Below are 13,648 nucleotides of genomic sequence, written 5' to 3'. Positions count from 1 at the left end.
AAAAAAAGAACAAGCATTTTTTTTTTTTCTTTAGAGAGATTTTTGCTACAGGGTATGTGCACTTGCTAGAGAGACAGACAGACAGATAGAAAGTGAGAAATCATTCTTTCCCCAGGGGGGATGGCCATGCTACAATCCATTCTCCTCTTGGGATCTTGGGCATGTTATGAGTTTTGTTTTTTATTTTTTAAAGAATTATTTAATTTTATTTGTTGTCACTTTTTTTTTTTTTTTTTTTTTTTTTTTTTGACCAGAGAGAGACAGAGAGAGAGAAAGAAATTGAGAAAGCAAGCTGCCAGGTCCAGGACTTGAACCATAGTAAGCCATTTGGGATTCCAGCCATCTTAACCACCACACCACCTACTGGCTCCACACCATGAGTTTTAAGCCACTGGGTCCAGGACTCAAAACATAGTCGACTACGTGGGAGTCCAGCGATATAACCATTACACCAACTGCTGGTCCCAGAAAAATCATTATTAAGAAGCTCAAGCAGCTAGATTTTAAGTAACATGCACAAACTTTAAAACCAACTCATCAAATATTTTAATTCTCTTCTCATCGTCTGTAAGATTTCAAAAGTGGATAGGCTGATATTTTCTTACAAAAGTTCCTGAACCACCCACCTTCTTTATAATCTTGGTTTGTTCAATTCATTTTTGTTTGTTTGTTTGTTTATTAGGTTTTTGCTGTAGGGTGTGTGTACTTGGAGAAAGACAGAGAGAGAGGGAAAGTGAGAAATTACCCCCCTAGAAGGTATGGTCATGTGGCCATGCCACAATTCCTTTTCCTCCAGTCTCCTCTTAGGATTTTGAGCATGCACATACACCTGGTGTTTTTTTGTTTTGTTGTTTTGTTTTTCCCGGAGAGGTTTTTGCTATAGGGCGCATGTGCTCGCCAGACAGACAGAGAGAGACAGAAAGCGAGAAATCACCCCCTAGGGGAGATGGCCACGCCGCAATCCCTTCTCCATTCTCCTCTCGGGATCTTGGGCATGCACGCACACGTGCCCGGCATGAGTTTCAAGCCACCGGGTCTGGGATGCAAACCGCGGTCGACTACATGGGAGTCCAGCGACATAGCCATTACGCTAACTGCTGGTCCCCACCTGGTGTGTGTTTTAAGCGGCCGTGTCTAGGGCTCAAACTACAGAGTCAGCCATGTGGGATTCAGCACCTTTACTACCATGCCACCTGCTGGCCCCCATATTTGATTCACTTTTTTTTTAAAGGATTATTTTATTTAACTTAATTTATTTTATATTTTTACTTTGATGGGGTGGGGGGGAAAGTGAGAAAGCAAGCTGCTAGGTCCAGGACTCGAACCATGGTCAGCTCTGGGGGAGTCCAGCGCCCTTAATCACCATGCCGCCTGCTGGCCCCTTGATTCACTGTTGATAACTAAAAGATCCTTATGGAAAGGCTGTTTAAGCACCTTGACCATTTTACTGTCCAAGTAACAAGCTAAGAGAGCCCCCAGACAAAGCTCAGTGAAGCTGATCCAAGAAATCAGCTGAGAGAACCCTGTTTTCAAGTTCACCAAAGAAATCATCTAATTGTTTCAGCTCTCAGGAAGCAGCAGCTCACCAAAACAGCCCAGCCGACAGGGACCAAGGCTCTCACCTGGCACCAGGGCGGGCTGCTGGGTGATAGGTACTCCTCCCGAAAACCTGCAGCAGCGCTTCCACCATGTAAAAGCGTGCCCTTCAACTTCTCCTCCCCTTGCTCTAATGGCAGGAAAAGCCACTTGGGTTGGGACCCTCTTAAGTAAGGAAAGTTACACAGGTCTTTTCGCTTTGGGGCCCAGAATTTTTTTTTAAAGAATTATTTTATTGAACTTTATTTATTTTAATTTGACCACAGAAGGACATACAGAGAGAGAGAGAGATAAAGTGAGAAAGCAAGCCATCAGGTCCGAGACTCGAACCACTGTCAGTCATGTGTGAGTCCAGTGTCCTTAACCACCATGCCACCTACTGGCCTCTGGGGCCCAGAATTTAAACAAGCCACAGATGCTGGGCGTAAATACAAAAACTAGTCACTCAGCACGAGGGAGGAAGAGCGATCACAGGGAAGAGGGGGAAAGGCTGGCTCCCAGATTGCTGCCCTGACCCAGACTCCCAAGGCTCTGGCCCACTCACCCCTCAGCCCCCGGGAGGAGCTGCTTGTCTCCCCCAGTAGGCTCTGGAGCATCATCTTCCTCGGAGGAGCCGGCACTGGAGGATTCTTCATCGCTGTCAGCCAGACAGTATGCCCTGGGCCTGCAACTGAACACAGGACGTCAGTACCGCAGCTGCCACACCCAGGCTGTGTGTAGAACGAGAGCACGGACGTGCACGTGCACACACGCTCACCAAGATGCAGTCAAGACATAACCGCTGCTACCCCTCGTCATTCTCTCCACCCGCCGACGAAGAGGAGCCCCGATCCAAGAGCCCTCGGCTCAGCATGGCTCCCTGGAGGCTCCTTGGCTCTGCCCCGCGGGACTGTGGAGGACCAGGCCTAGAGAGTCTGCGTTTGAGCATGCGCCAGGACAGGAGGGGCATGTGATGAGGTCCACATAGAATGCAGTGATTCATCAGGAGGGTGGCACAGCCAGGAGGGTGCATGGAGAAGCGATGGTTGCAAGGCTGGGACAGTGGCCTGGGCTGGTGACGGCAGTGCCACTCATGGGTCATGGAGATGCTCAGGCAAGTCCCTCGGCTCTGGCTGAGCTCCACAGGTATAATGCTGTCTGGCTAGTTTCCCCCAAATTAGTTCTGACAAGACGCCATCCCAGTGGGATTCCACATCTGACCCTTCTCTTGCCCTGCCTCCAAGGGTCAGAAAAAGCCACAGCCACAATCAAGACTACAAGCAACTGGAACGAGAACCCAGAAACTTTTCGGGTAAAGTACAAATTAAGGGCCATTCTTTTTACTAAGGTAATGAAGACCTCTCAGACAGCAGTGTCCCTCATTAGTTCTTTCTGAATTGTGCTCCCCAGTTTCTAAGAGCCAGGGGTTCCAGATCACAACAGCAGTGATCCTCCACCTTCCTGGCCAAGCTTCAGCCCGGTAAAAGGCAGCTCCCTCCCTGGACTGTGACTTTGCTTCCCAGAGAACTAGTGGGGCCCTGTCTCTGAGGCTTAGCGGCCTAACGGGTATAAAACGAACACGGGCCAGGTCTGTCTCTGAACACAGTTAAGCAACCAAGTGGCCACTACGCAGAGGCTGGGCCTTATGATTTTGACAAGCACAAAACTCCAGGAAGAGGGAAAACAGCAGGGCTCAGGCACTGTCTCTGTGCAGCTGCAATGTTTAGTTCTCCTGAGGTTGTTCTTGGGACAAAAGAAGCCCCTTGGGGTAGTCATTTCCTGACCCCTGGGAGCCAAGGGCACCCAAGGGCAGAGCCCACATGTGGACACGAACTTGAAGGCCCAGGAATGGCCTTAGCAGCAGGCCCTGGGAGGGCAGACTGAAACAGGAGCCGGGCTGTAGGAGGACTGGAGTGTCCCCTCTAGCAGGATCGCAGATCATCCTCAGTGCGGGCTCTGAAACATTAGAGCTGGCACTGCAGCCAACAGGCTGAACTCGAACGTTAAAGGGAAACTCCCTCTGCAAAAACAAAAGCCTCCAGTATGGCCAGAGGACAGCACCTAACCGACTCTTCCTCCTCCCATCGGAGGCCCGGCTAGATCAGGGAGTGCTTCTGTGCCTTCGCTGGTCACAAAGCGGTTTCAGCATTCTGTGGTTAGGTAGCCCTCCCAGAGAGCATTCATTTAAAATGTGCAGAGCAAAATATGACTCCCCAGAAAGGCTGAACTGGGTCTTGGAATGAGGAAAGTCGGAGACAAAACTCCAGAGAAGACACAACCATTTCAGAAACACATTCTACTTCCCCATCAGTAAAGCAAAAGGTGGCGTTCTCTGGCCTCAGGCCTCATGCTGCCAAGGATGCAAGCCGACTCCATGCACAGGCAGTAGGGTCGGCTCCTCATCCACCCAGAACGAGAGGCTGCCTCATTGTGGGACAACGACGAGACCTGCTGGGCCCCTGTGTCCCCACTGGCATGTCTCATCTGGCAGCTTGACTCTGGACAGAAGATGCCAATGGCTGAGCACTGCGGTAAGCTCTCAGGTTCCTGAATTAATCCTCTGCAGGACAGGGAACAGGACAAATTTTGTGGCTTGAAGTGAATAATTTAGATAGTGCTGTATCAGTTAAAGCAGATCGGATGACATGAAATTCTGAATTTGGCCGAGTAGTCCCTCTGCTGTGCACTGGGAGCTGTTAGGTGGGACTCAATAATTACTAATTAAATGTGTAGCTAAATGTCTGCTTGATACTCAGTTTTATACCTGAACATGCATTTTGTGACCTCAAGCATATGAAGTCTGGGGAAAGACACTGCACGTCCTCAGAGATGTGCAGAACGCAGTGAACCTGGCTGTTCTAAGCCAACACAATGAGTGTGCTACACTCTCAAAGAGCCACCTTAACAGGCTTATTCCAGTTATGCTGCCCCTCGTTAAAAAAACCTTCGGGGAAATGTGCTTGGAGTCAGGCATATAAGAAAAAGTAAATTCTTTTATCACGGTGCTGTGTCTTAGACCAAATATTTTATTTCTTGGTCACCATAGTTTCTAATGACTTTTAGCAGCTTCTCAAAGATCTAAACCATCTACGAAGTAGGATAATTTGCTGTCACTTAGGATAGTTAAAAAAGGTCACAACTGAATCCATATGCAATTCCTTAAAAGCTCCAATAAATGCTTTAAGTGAAGAATGCATGATTAGATAAAGTAGCCCTGTGAGGTGTTTGCTTTGATGGGGAACAGGCTCCCGAGAATGCACTCGTTCTGTTTCATGGAAGAGAAATGAGTCCCATTCATCTGCCATAGACAGGCATGTGCATACACCCAAGGATAAGACCCAGTCATTGGGACCAGCAGTTAGCGTAATGGCTATGTCGCTGGACTCCCACGTAGTCGACCGCGGTTCGCGTCCCGGACCCGGTGGCTTGAAACTCATGCCGGGCACATGTGCGTGCATACCCAAGATCCCAAGAGGAGACTGGAGGAGAAGAGATTGTGGCGGCGTGGCCATCCCCCCCTGGGGGGTGATTTCTCGCTTTCTGTCTGTCTCTGTCTGTCTGGCGAGTGCACACGCCCTATAGCAAAAACCTCTCAAAAAAAAAAAAAAGACCCAGTCACGGTGTAAACTGTAAGCACTTGGCTCCAGAACATCCGGATCCTGGGGGGCAGAGGTGGTAGTCATTTGGGGTACACTGTGGAATGGTGGCCTAATATGGAAGTCACAGGGGTCACCCTACAGGGCTGGGAACACTGGGCCCAGGCTGTAGTGGTGAAGCACAAACAGGCAGGTGGCTTCCAGGCTGTGCTCCAATGCCATGGGTCACGTAAGACCACCTGGCACACTGGATGTTTCCCTTTCCAACTCATTTTGGTCCCACTTAGGTCAATTCCTACAGCTAAGATGGCTCAGCTCACTACTTGAACTCTTTTTTTAAGAAAGGGATTTTTACTATAGAGCACGTGCACTTGCTGGGGAGACAGAAAGCGAGAAATCAGCCCTTGGGGGGGTGGCTGCACTGCAGTCCCTTCTCTATGCTTCTCTAGGGAGTTTGGGCATGCGTGCACACATGCCCAGCGTGAGTTTAAGCTGTGGTTGACTACATGGGAGTCTAGCGACATAATCAATGCCATTTGCTGGTCACTCACTGCTTGGATTCTGTTCTGAGTACCTTACCAGCCCCACCCAAAGTCATGTCAACTAGAGTACCTGATAAGAGGACTACTGGGGGAAGGACAGACTAAGGGAAATACACAGTGGACACACATTTCCAAGGAAAAGCACCTCACCAGAATAAAGCAACGCGGATTCCAATTTCTCCATCCCCCTCTCAGGAGCTAGGTTCCAGCAAGTAAACACATTTCCCATCAGAAAGGATGCCAGACAGGCTGAGTGGCATCTCCTCAGGCTCCCCAAGAGCACAACCATTTGCACTCTTGAGTGAGAGGAAGAAGAGGTCCAGCCAGAGCAGGACGTTGCGGAGCATGCAGCCTGCATGGCGTGAGGTCCTGGACAGGCAGCCTGGAGGAAGAGGCTACTGTGGAGGTCTAACAGCAGGAAAGATGTCAGGACCAGAGACCACAAGCCTAATTACAGCTACTCTGTAGGCTTACTCCTCTCTCTCTGCCACCTAGGCCCCACGGCGACTCCATATGCTTGTGACTTAGGGGGTGAAGAAGCGTATTCTACTGATAGAATCACTTCTGGGGTTAGGTTCTTCATCATGGACGGCCTTTTCCAGAAATGGTGAGCCCAATGATACAGGTGGAGATGTTTTCTGGAAGAAGAATCCAGAGTTCTCAGATTCCCCAAGGGGTTCTTAATGCAAAAAGAGTTAAGAGTCCATTTTCCCAGGCCTTTTCCTCCTTACTGAAGTGCTGTTAGATTGTATGCTTCCTCACTGTTAAAATTAAAATAACAGCCAATTGCACGTCGATATATGATTTAACACTCTTGTAGGAAGAGGGGAAACATTTTTTTAAAGATTTTTTTTGTTTGCCCTAGGGCATGTGCGCTTGCTAGGAGAGATAGGTAGACACACACTGTGAGAGGGAAGGCGAGAAATCACCCCCAGGGGGGATGGCCACGCCGCAATCCCTTCTCCTCCATTCTCCTCCTGGGATCTTGGGCACACACGCACATGTATCTGACATGATTCTGAAGCTACCAGGTCCAAGACTTGAATCATGGTCAGCCATACAGGCATCCAGTGATGTAACCGCTACACCATCTGCTGGTTCCAAGGCAAAACATTTTTTACCAGACTTTCGGAAAAAATGGTATTTTACAAATATGTTAAAAATTAAACACAAGCCTGGCCATGGTGGTGCAGCTGTAGCACACTGGGCGGGTGTGTGTGTCCATGCCCCTGGCTGCCTGGAAGGCCAACAGGGGATCACACTGGGAAACCCTACTGAGCGTGCTTGTGTTTCTCTGTCTGTATGTCTCTCATGAAAGAAGAAACAACAAAAAAATTAAATGGAGTACCATCGCATTCCTAAAACAAAGCATCTTTTTCCTGCCCACTCTGGAGAAGCAAGGCTTAGTCCGAAATATGTCTTCTTTTCTTTATTATTATTATTTTTTTGCTATAGGGTGCATGCGCTCACCAGAAAGACAGAGACAGAGAGACAGAAAGCGAGAAATCACCCCCCAGCGGGGATGGCCACGCCGCAATCCCTTCTCCTCCATTCTCTCGGGATTTTGGGCACACACGCACACATGCCCGGTGTGAGTTTAAGCCACCGGGTCCGGAACTCGAACTGCGGTCAACTACATAGGAGTCTAGCAACATAGCCATTATGCCAACTGCTGGTTCCCGATGTGTTTTCTAACCAGTCAGTTTAAGAACCCGAAATTGTGTCAAAAGGGCCGCATGAATAGCAATGGCTGTGGGATACCTACGTGATGAGAACCTTAGGGACCTGGACCTGTGGCCACGCCTGAGGCCCAGCCTCCCCTGAAATGGGGCCCTGCACCTGCGTGCAGCACAGGCTACTTCTAGAAAGGGCTCCTCGCACAAGGGCTTCTGACTGGAGCTTGCTCTGCCATGCTCCTATTTAGACCTCATGCCCAAGACTTGGGCCTAAGGGGCTTCACTTTATTGGCAGCTGGTTCTGCAGTACTGTTGTCATCAGGCTGAGCTGATGGTGGTCGGCCACGTGTGCGAAAGGGGCGGGGGCTGCAGGACCAGAAGCTGAGTCTGAACGGAAGACTAGGTCAGGACCCCAGCCACCCAAACTGCAGGTGCCTGCAAGGCTTTCCCTCACCACCCTGGTTTCAGTCCTCTCAGGCCTAGGCCTTTGTGTCTCGGAACAGGATGAAAAGACAGGCTTCCTGGTGGCTTTACACAGGACCAGACAAGACTCAGCACTTACACGGAATGAAATGCTACATGGAGAGTTGATAAATACCACTCACCAGAAAATACAAATCCACAGATTGCCGCATCCAAACACAATTTAACCAATAGCAGGAAAATGGAAGGAAAATAGCACAGATACAGGTTAGATTGTGTTCAGATTCTCCAATTTTTAAAATAGGAACATTTCATTAAGTAACTTGGACAAATCAGAATAATCCAAACAAAAGAATACTCACAAATTAAACCCCAATCCCCCAATCTGCCATGACCGCAAGGGTGGCAAAACTGTAACTAAGCGAAACCTAAGAGCTTGTGTCTTATATTTAGACCCTGAGAAGGCAGCTCCCTCTAGCATTTTCCTGTCTTTGGACTGCTGATCCCACGCCAAGGGGTTAGAGTGTGAGAAGCAGATGCTAGCCTGCATTTTTCATTTGGTAAAAACAGTAACATACTGTGAGTTCGTTGTGACAGCAGTCATGTCAAAGGTGTGGGAATGTACAAGTTCTAGCTTATCCATTCTAGGTACTTACAGATCAAGCTTCATTAATTATTTCACAACTTGGGGATATTTATTAATAATCAGGCAAACTCTGGGTGGAAGATGTACTATCTACAAAGAGGAATTTACTAAAGCAAATCGATACTGTATTATTTAGGAAAATGTTTCTCAAAACACTTTAAGAGCACCCTCTCAGCTACAAAAATCAATCGTCTAATTATAAATAATTCTGACTTTGTGATTAAAGCAGAGAGATTCCCCGAGGGACCGCAGCCTGCTTGGCACACCACTGCTGGTGGCTGCGAGTTGAAGGAAGTTTAATGAAGATTCTATGTGCGGACCATCTTACTGCTCAGGTGGGTCTGCCTGCCTGCCACGGTCAGTGAGGCTTTCTGGGTAACGGACACCACATGCCCGGCAGCACTGAGGTCAGAGGTGCTGTCACAGGGGAGTGGGAGGCGGGGCTGGAACCTGAAACCAGATGCTGAAGCACTCCGTCCTGACCCACTCACAGGGACTCTGCTCACATGGGGGCTGGCTGCTACACATCCAACCTGCTGCTCAAGGGCTGCAGGGAGAGGCTGTCCCCAAACTGGATTAGGAAATTCATATATAGCCTCTTACCCTTCTTTGCCAATTTCTCCAACCTTCAGGGCTTCAACAAGAGGCTCTTTACCTAGTTTGGTCAAATTCATTTTGGTCTCGAGAGTCATCAGAAAGGACCCATTGTAGGACATTTCCAAATCGATCCAGAGTCCTGGAGAAATAGTGAAAAAACAAGCTTTGTTGTTTTCTTCCTCCAAAAACACACATCTATAAATGACAACATAAACATCTACTTTTCTTTTTTCTTTTTTTTTTTTCCTTTTTATTGGGAGAGGTTTTTGGTATAGGGTGCGCGCGCTCGCCAGGAAGACACAGAGAGAGAGAGAGACAGACAGAAAGAGAGAAATCGCTCCCCGGGGGGGATGGCCACACCGCAATCCCTTCTCCTCCATTCTCCTCTCAGGATCTTGGGCACGCATGCACATGCACTGGGCGTGAGTTTAAGCCACCAGGTCCGGGACTTGAACCACAGTCGACTACATGGGAGTCCAATGATATAGCCATTAGGCCAACTGCTGTTCCCCTAAATATCTGCTTTTTAAAAAAAATTTTTGAGAGAGATTTTTGCTATAGGGTAAGTTCACCCACCAGAGACAGAAAGTGAGAAATCACCCCCCGCCAGGGGTGATGCCCATGCCGCAATCCCTTCTCCTCCATTCTCCTCTTGGGCTTTTGAGCACGCATGCACATGTGAGATTTTTAAGCTGCCAGGTCCGGGATTCGAACCACAGTCGACTCACGTGGAAATCCAGCAATGTAAGCATTATGTCATCTGCTGATCTCTAAAATCCACATTTTAAATGACCTAAGTATGCACCACACTGGAAGTTTATATATCGCTTATACCACTAAGACGGGCAAGAAGAGGCCTGTAATAGCATTGTTCTCCTAATGCAGGCAAGAAGGATTGTGAACGGGTTCAAGCACTTGGCAAATGGCTGACATTTCAGGTCCATTCAAGTGGTACGGCGAGTTCAGTGCTCATGTCAGGGCAAGTAGGTCCCACCCCTGGCTTTTATTGACTCACACTTATTAAAAAAACACATGCCCAGTGGAAAAAAATGGCGTGACCCAGGGCAAAGCCCTGACAAGGTCTGCAGAGACTTTACTGCAATCTGGGTTGTTCCTCAAAGACACACTGAGAACCACTTCTTTCTTAAAACAATGCAGTATTGTTGGAGGCAACGGTTCAAATTTCATCTGATTTGTTAAGGATAATGACAAAACATTTTGAACCCCTTTCTTTCTGGAAATTGTCTAGTAATGGAAACACTGTAATTGTCGGTTCCCAGGATTATCCAGATGGAGTCAGGCAGTTACGTATTTCAGTTGATAAAACCTGTTCCTGAGAAAAGATACTAATGCCAATAAAATCCTATCTAAGAGGCTCTTAGCCTGGGGCGGTCCACTGGGATGGCCACTGACCAGGAGTCTAAAAGGCCAGCAGACGTCTTACGGGTTCTACAATCTGGCAAGCGAGGCAGGCTCTGCTGTGATTCTCCAGACCGGAGCTCCGTAACACACCTAGACTCTCAAAATGGGATCCTTGGGGCCAGCAGTTAGCGTAATGGCTATGTCGCTGGACTCCCACGTAGTCGACCGTGGTTCGCATCTCGGACCCAGTGGCTTAAAACTCACGCTGGGCGCGTGTGCGTGCATGCCCAAGATCCCGAGAAGAGAATGGAGGAGAAGGGATTGTGGCGTGACCATCCCCCCTGGGGGGTGATTTCTCGCTTTCTGTCTCTCTGTCTCTCTCTGTCTGTCTGGCGAGCGCACATGCCCTATCGCAAAAACCTCTCCAAAAAAAGAAAAAACAATGGGATCCTTCACGGGGGTGTTTAAATGTTCATAAACTTTCAAAGATCCTCAGAAGACAAATGACAACATCTAAAAAGAAGCGAAAATTAATCTGAAACCAGTGTTCACACGCAGCAGCATTTTCTGCAGCAATTACAGTAAATAACCCACCCCGCTGGCCCCCACTTAGATGAAAGCATCGCTTAACCTCAAAGAGCACTAATAGAAGTCCTCACTGAAGGCAGAGTAACTTCCATTTTGTTTTCAGCAAATTCTTCTTATCATAACTGAAGGTAATTATTTTCCATGAATGGCTTGGTTTAATTAAATGACGTGCAGATCAATGGGGACGTCTTCTTTGTATCAACATATGAAACTGTTCTGTTTCCTGCTTACATTAGGCAGTTAAAATTATTAATTAGCTTGCTCTTCAAAGGTACTGTTACTGGAAATAAAGGCCGTGTGGTGCTTTAATAAAAACATGCAGTCATTAATCATTTCCAGTAGAAAGAGGATTAGGGCAAAAAGGTATTGGGTCACTGGAAAAATCATGATGCATTTTTGCCTAGAAAAATACGTCATGACTTTTCTGATGACCCAACAGATGTTAAAAGACTAAACTCAATGTAAAAATGACATTAATAAAGAAGACGGTTACTAGCGAGTACTATCTCCAGCTTTCTTTGAGAATTAATTCAAATGGTCTGGTTACTCTACCTGGTATTCAACATAAGTATTCAAACATCATTTCTTACTTTCTTTTTTTGAATGATAAACAAATACGAGTTTATGAACTCACAATCCTGGTAAGTGGAAAGTCAAATAGCATCACAAATGGCAGAAGGCAAGAACTTTAAGCAGGGCAGAACACAGTTTATATCCATGCGGCTTTCTTCTCAACATATCATTTATTTGTGAAGCCCAGACAGGTTTCCAATAAATATGGATAGTATGTGTTGCCTTTTATTATTATTTATGTATTTATATAAATATATTTGTCAGAGGGCGTGTGTGCTTGCCAGAGAGAGAGGGAGAGGAGAAAGCACCTGCCGTGAGGAATGGTCACGCCACAATCCTTTCTGTTTTGTGACTTTGGGCACGCACGCAGGAACAACCGGGTGTTTCTCAAGCCACGGGGTCCAGGACGCAAACTGCGCAGTTGGCCATGCAGGTCTAGCTGCCTTAACCACCAAGCCATGGAGTTGGCCCAGCACGACCTTTTATAATTTTTTTTAAGAACTATATAATTTTATTTATTTATTATTATTATTTAAATTTTTACCAGAGAGAGACAGAGATGGAAAATGAGAAAGCCCACCAGGTCCAGGACTTGAACCGTGGTCAGACATATTGGAGTCCAGCCCTTAACCATCATATTACCTGCCGCATCACCCCCACCTCCCCCAGTGCCTTTTATTTATTTATTTATTTACTTATTATTATTTTTGTTCTAGGGCACATGTGCTCACCGGAGTGCCATAGGAAAAGGGAAGTGAGAAAGCGCTGCTGAGTCTGGGACTCACACTGTGAACTCGAACTGTGATCGACCACGTGGGGGTCCAGAGCCTAGACTACCACACCACCTACTGGCCCCAGCATTGTCTTTGGAAGTTGTCATATTAAAGGCTCCAGAACTGTACTTCTTACAAATGGATGGTTTTGTGGTTTTTCTTTTTTCTTTATTCATGATAGAGCGTGTGCACATGCACCTGAGTGAGAGAGGAGTGGGCATGTCCACACTGCCATCTCCTCCCTGCAGTCCTCCAGCCCATCAGATCCTGGACACCTGCACACACGCCCAGTTTCAGGCTGACTGGGCTGGGGATCTGAACCACCGTCACCGTGTGGGATGCGGTTTCTCCTGAGCAGAACATCATTGCTGTGCCACGGGGCCAGCCGTTTGTCTTTTTTTAAGAGAGGGTGTATGGGGTTAGACTCAGTAAACTGCTGGCTCATGCCCGGTCCCTGGGACGTTCTTCCCAGCGATGCGAAGTCCAGGGCTCCTTGGTGAAGGTTGGAGGGAGGAGGCCAAGGGAAGAGCATGGAGCTGAGGCATGTGGACTCGGGCTTCACTGACCGTTCCTCAGCCTCAGTTTCCCCCTCTGCACAAAGGAGACCACACTGCCTTTCCAAGGGAGGGCCATGGATAGCCCAGCTCCTGGCGCATCCCGGACAGAAGCTTCCCTCTCTTTGCTGTTGCCAGCCTACCCCTGCTCCATGCTGCTGCAGCCAGGGAGGAGGTAGGCTGGGCGGCAGAGAGCCTGCTGTCTCGGGACAAGGCCTGGACAGCTGACCAAGCATCCATATTGGGGAGGGGCCTCTTTTTTAAATCTTTGAATATGCCCCACGAGGCCCACCTCAGGGCCTTGCTCGGCCTTGGCACTCAATGAAAATATGAGAGTCAAGAATGTTTGAAAACATTAAATATAAACTGTAAATAAATTTTCCAACAAATTAGTATGATGTGCTTACATTCAGATGAGGGCAAGGAGACTATCTGAGCATTAGGTGCAAAGAAAAGCTTGCTCCTGTGACAATGATTCAGCAGGCAAAAGCTTCCCAAGCACCAGGGAGCTCGCGCCATGCAGAGCTGAGACCACCTGATTATGTAATGCGTGAGTCAGAGGCTCTGCCTCCCCAGGCTGGAGGACGAAGGTGATGGTCACTAGAGGGCCGTCTCTCCCTCGGGCACAAATGCAGCAGCGTGAAGACATCGTCACTCTAACCTAGTGAAGGTAGTCACGGCTCCTTCCCTCATGCGCTAAGCAATACCAAGACTTCGCGGTGAGGCATTTTGGTGCCATTCCT

The 13,648-nt window shown here is 47.9% G+C and overlaps 1 protein-coding gene across 2 annotated transcripts in view; it reads right to left on the bottom strand.

Moving 5' to 3' along the window:
• The window catches only part of TEX2 (testis expressed 2), a 102,611-nt gene that overhangs the window by 10,277 nt on the left and 78,686 nt on the right, over positions 1-13,648 (bottom strand). Inside the window, exons 8-9 of one of the 2 annotated variants that reach the window (XM_006146789.3) lie at positions 9,062-9,194; positions 2,141-2,266 (exon numbers count right to left, since the gene is read on the bottom strand). In XM_006146789.3, coding sequence (XP_006146851.1) covers positions 2,141-2,266; positions 9,062-9,194 — 259 coding nt within the window. The remainder of the gene's footprint in view (positions 1-2,140; positions 2,267-9,061; positions 9,195-13,648) is intronic. The other variant, XM_006146790.3, reaches the window with a different exon arrangement.

Source organism: Tupaia chinensis, unplaced genomic scaffold (genome assembly GCF_000334495.1).
Source record: "Tupaia chinensis unplaced genomic scaffold, TupChi_1.0 Scaffold000187_1, whole genome shotgun sequence".
Lineage (NCBI taxonomy): Eukaryota > Metazoa > Chordata > Mammalia > Scandentia > Tupaiidae > Tupaia > Tupaia belangeri.
The sequence above is the reverse complement of the archived record's forward strand: the minus strand, read 5'-3'. Positions and strand labels throughout refer to the sequence as shown.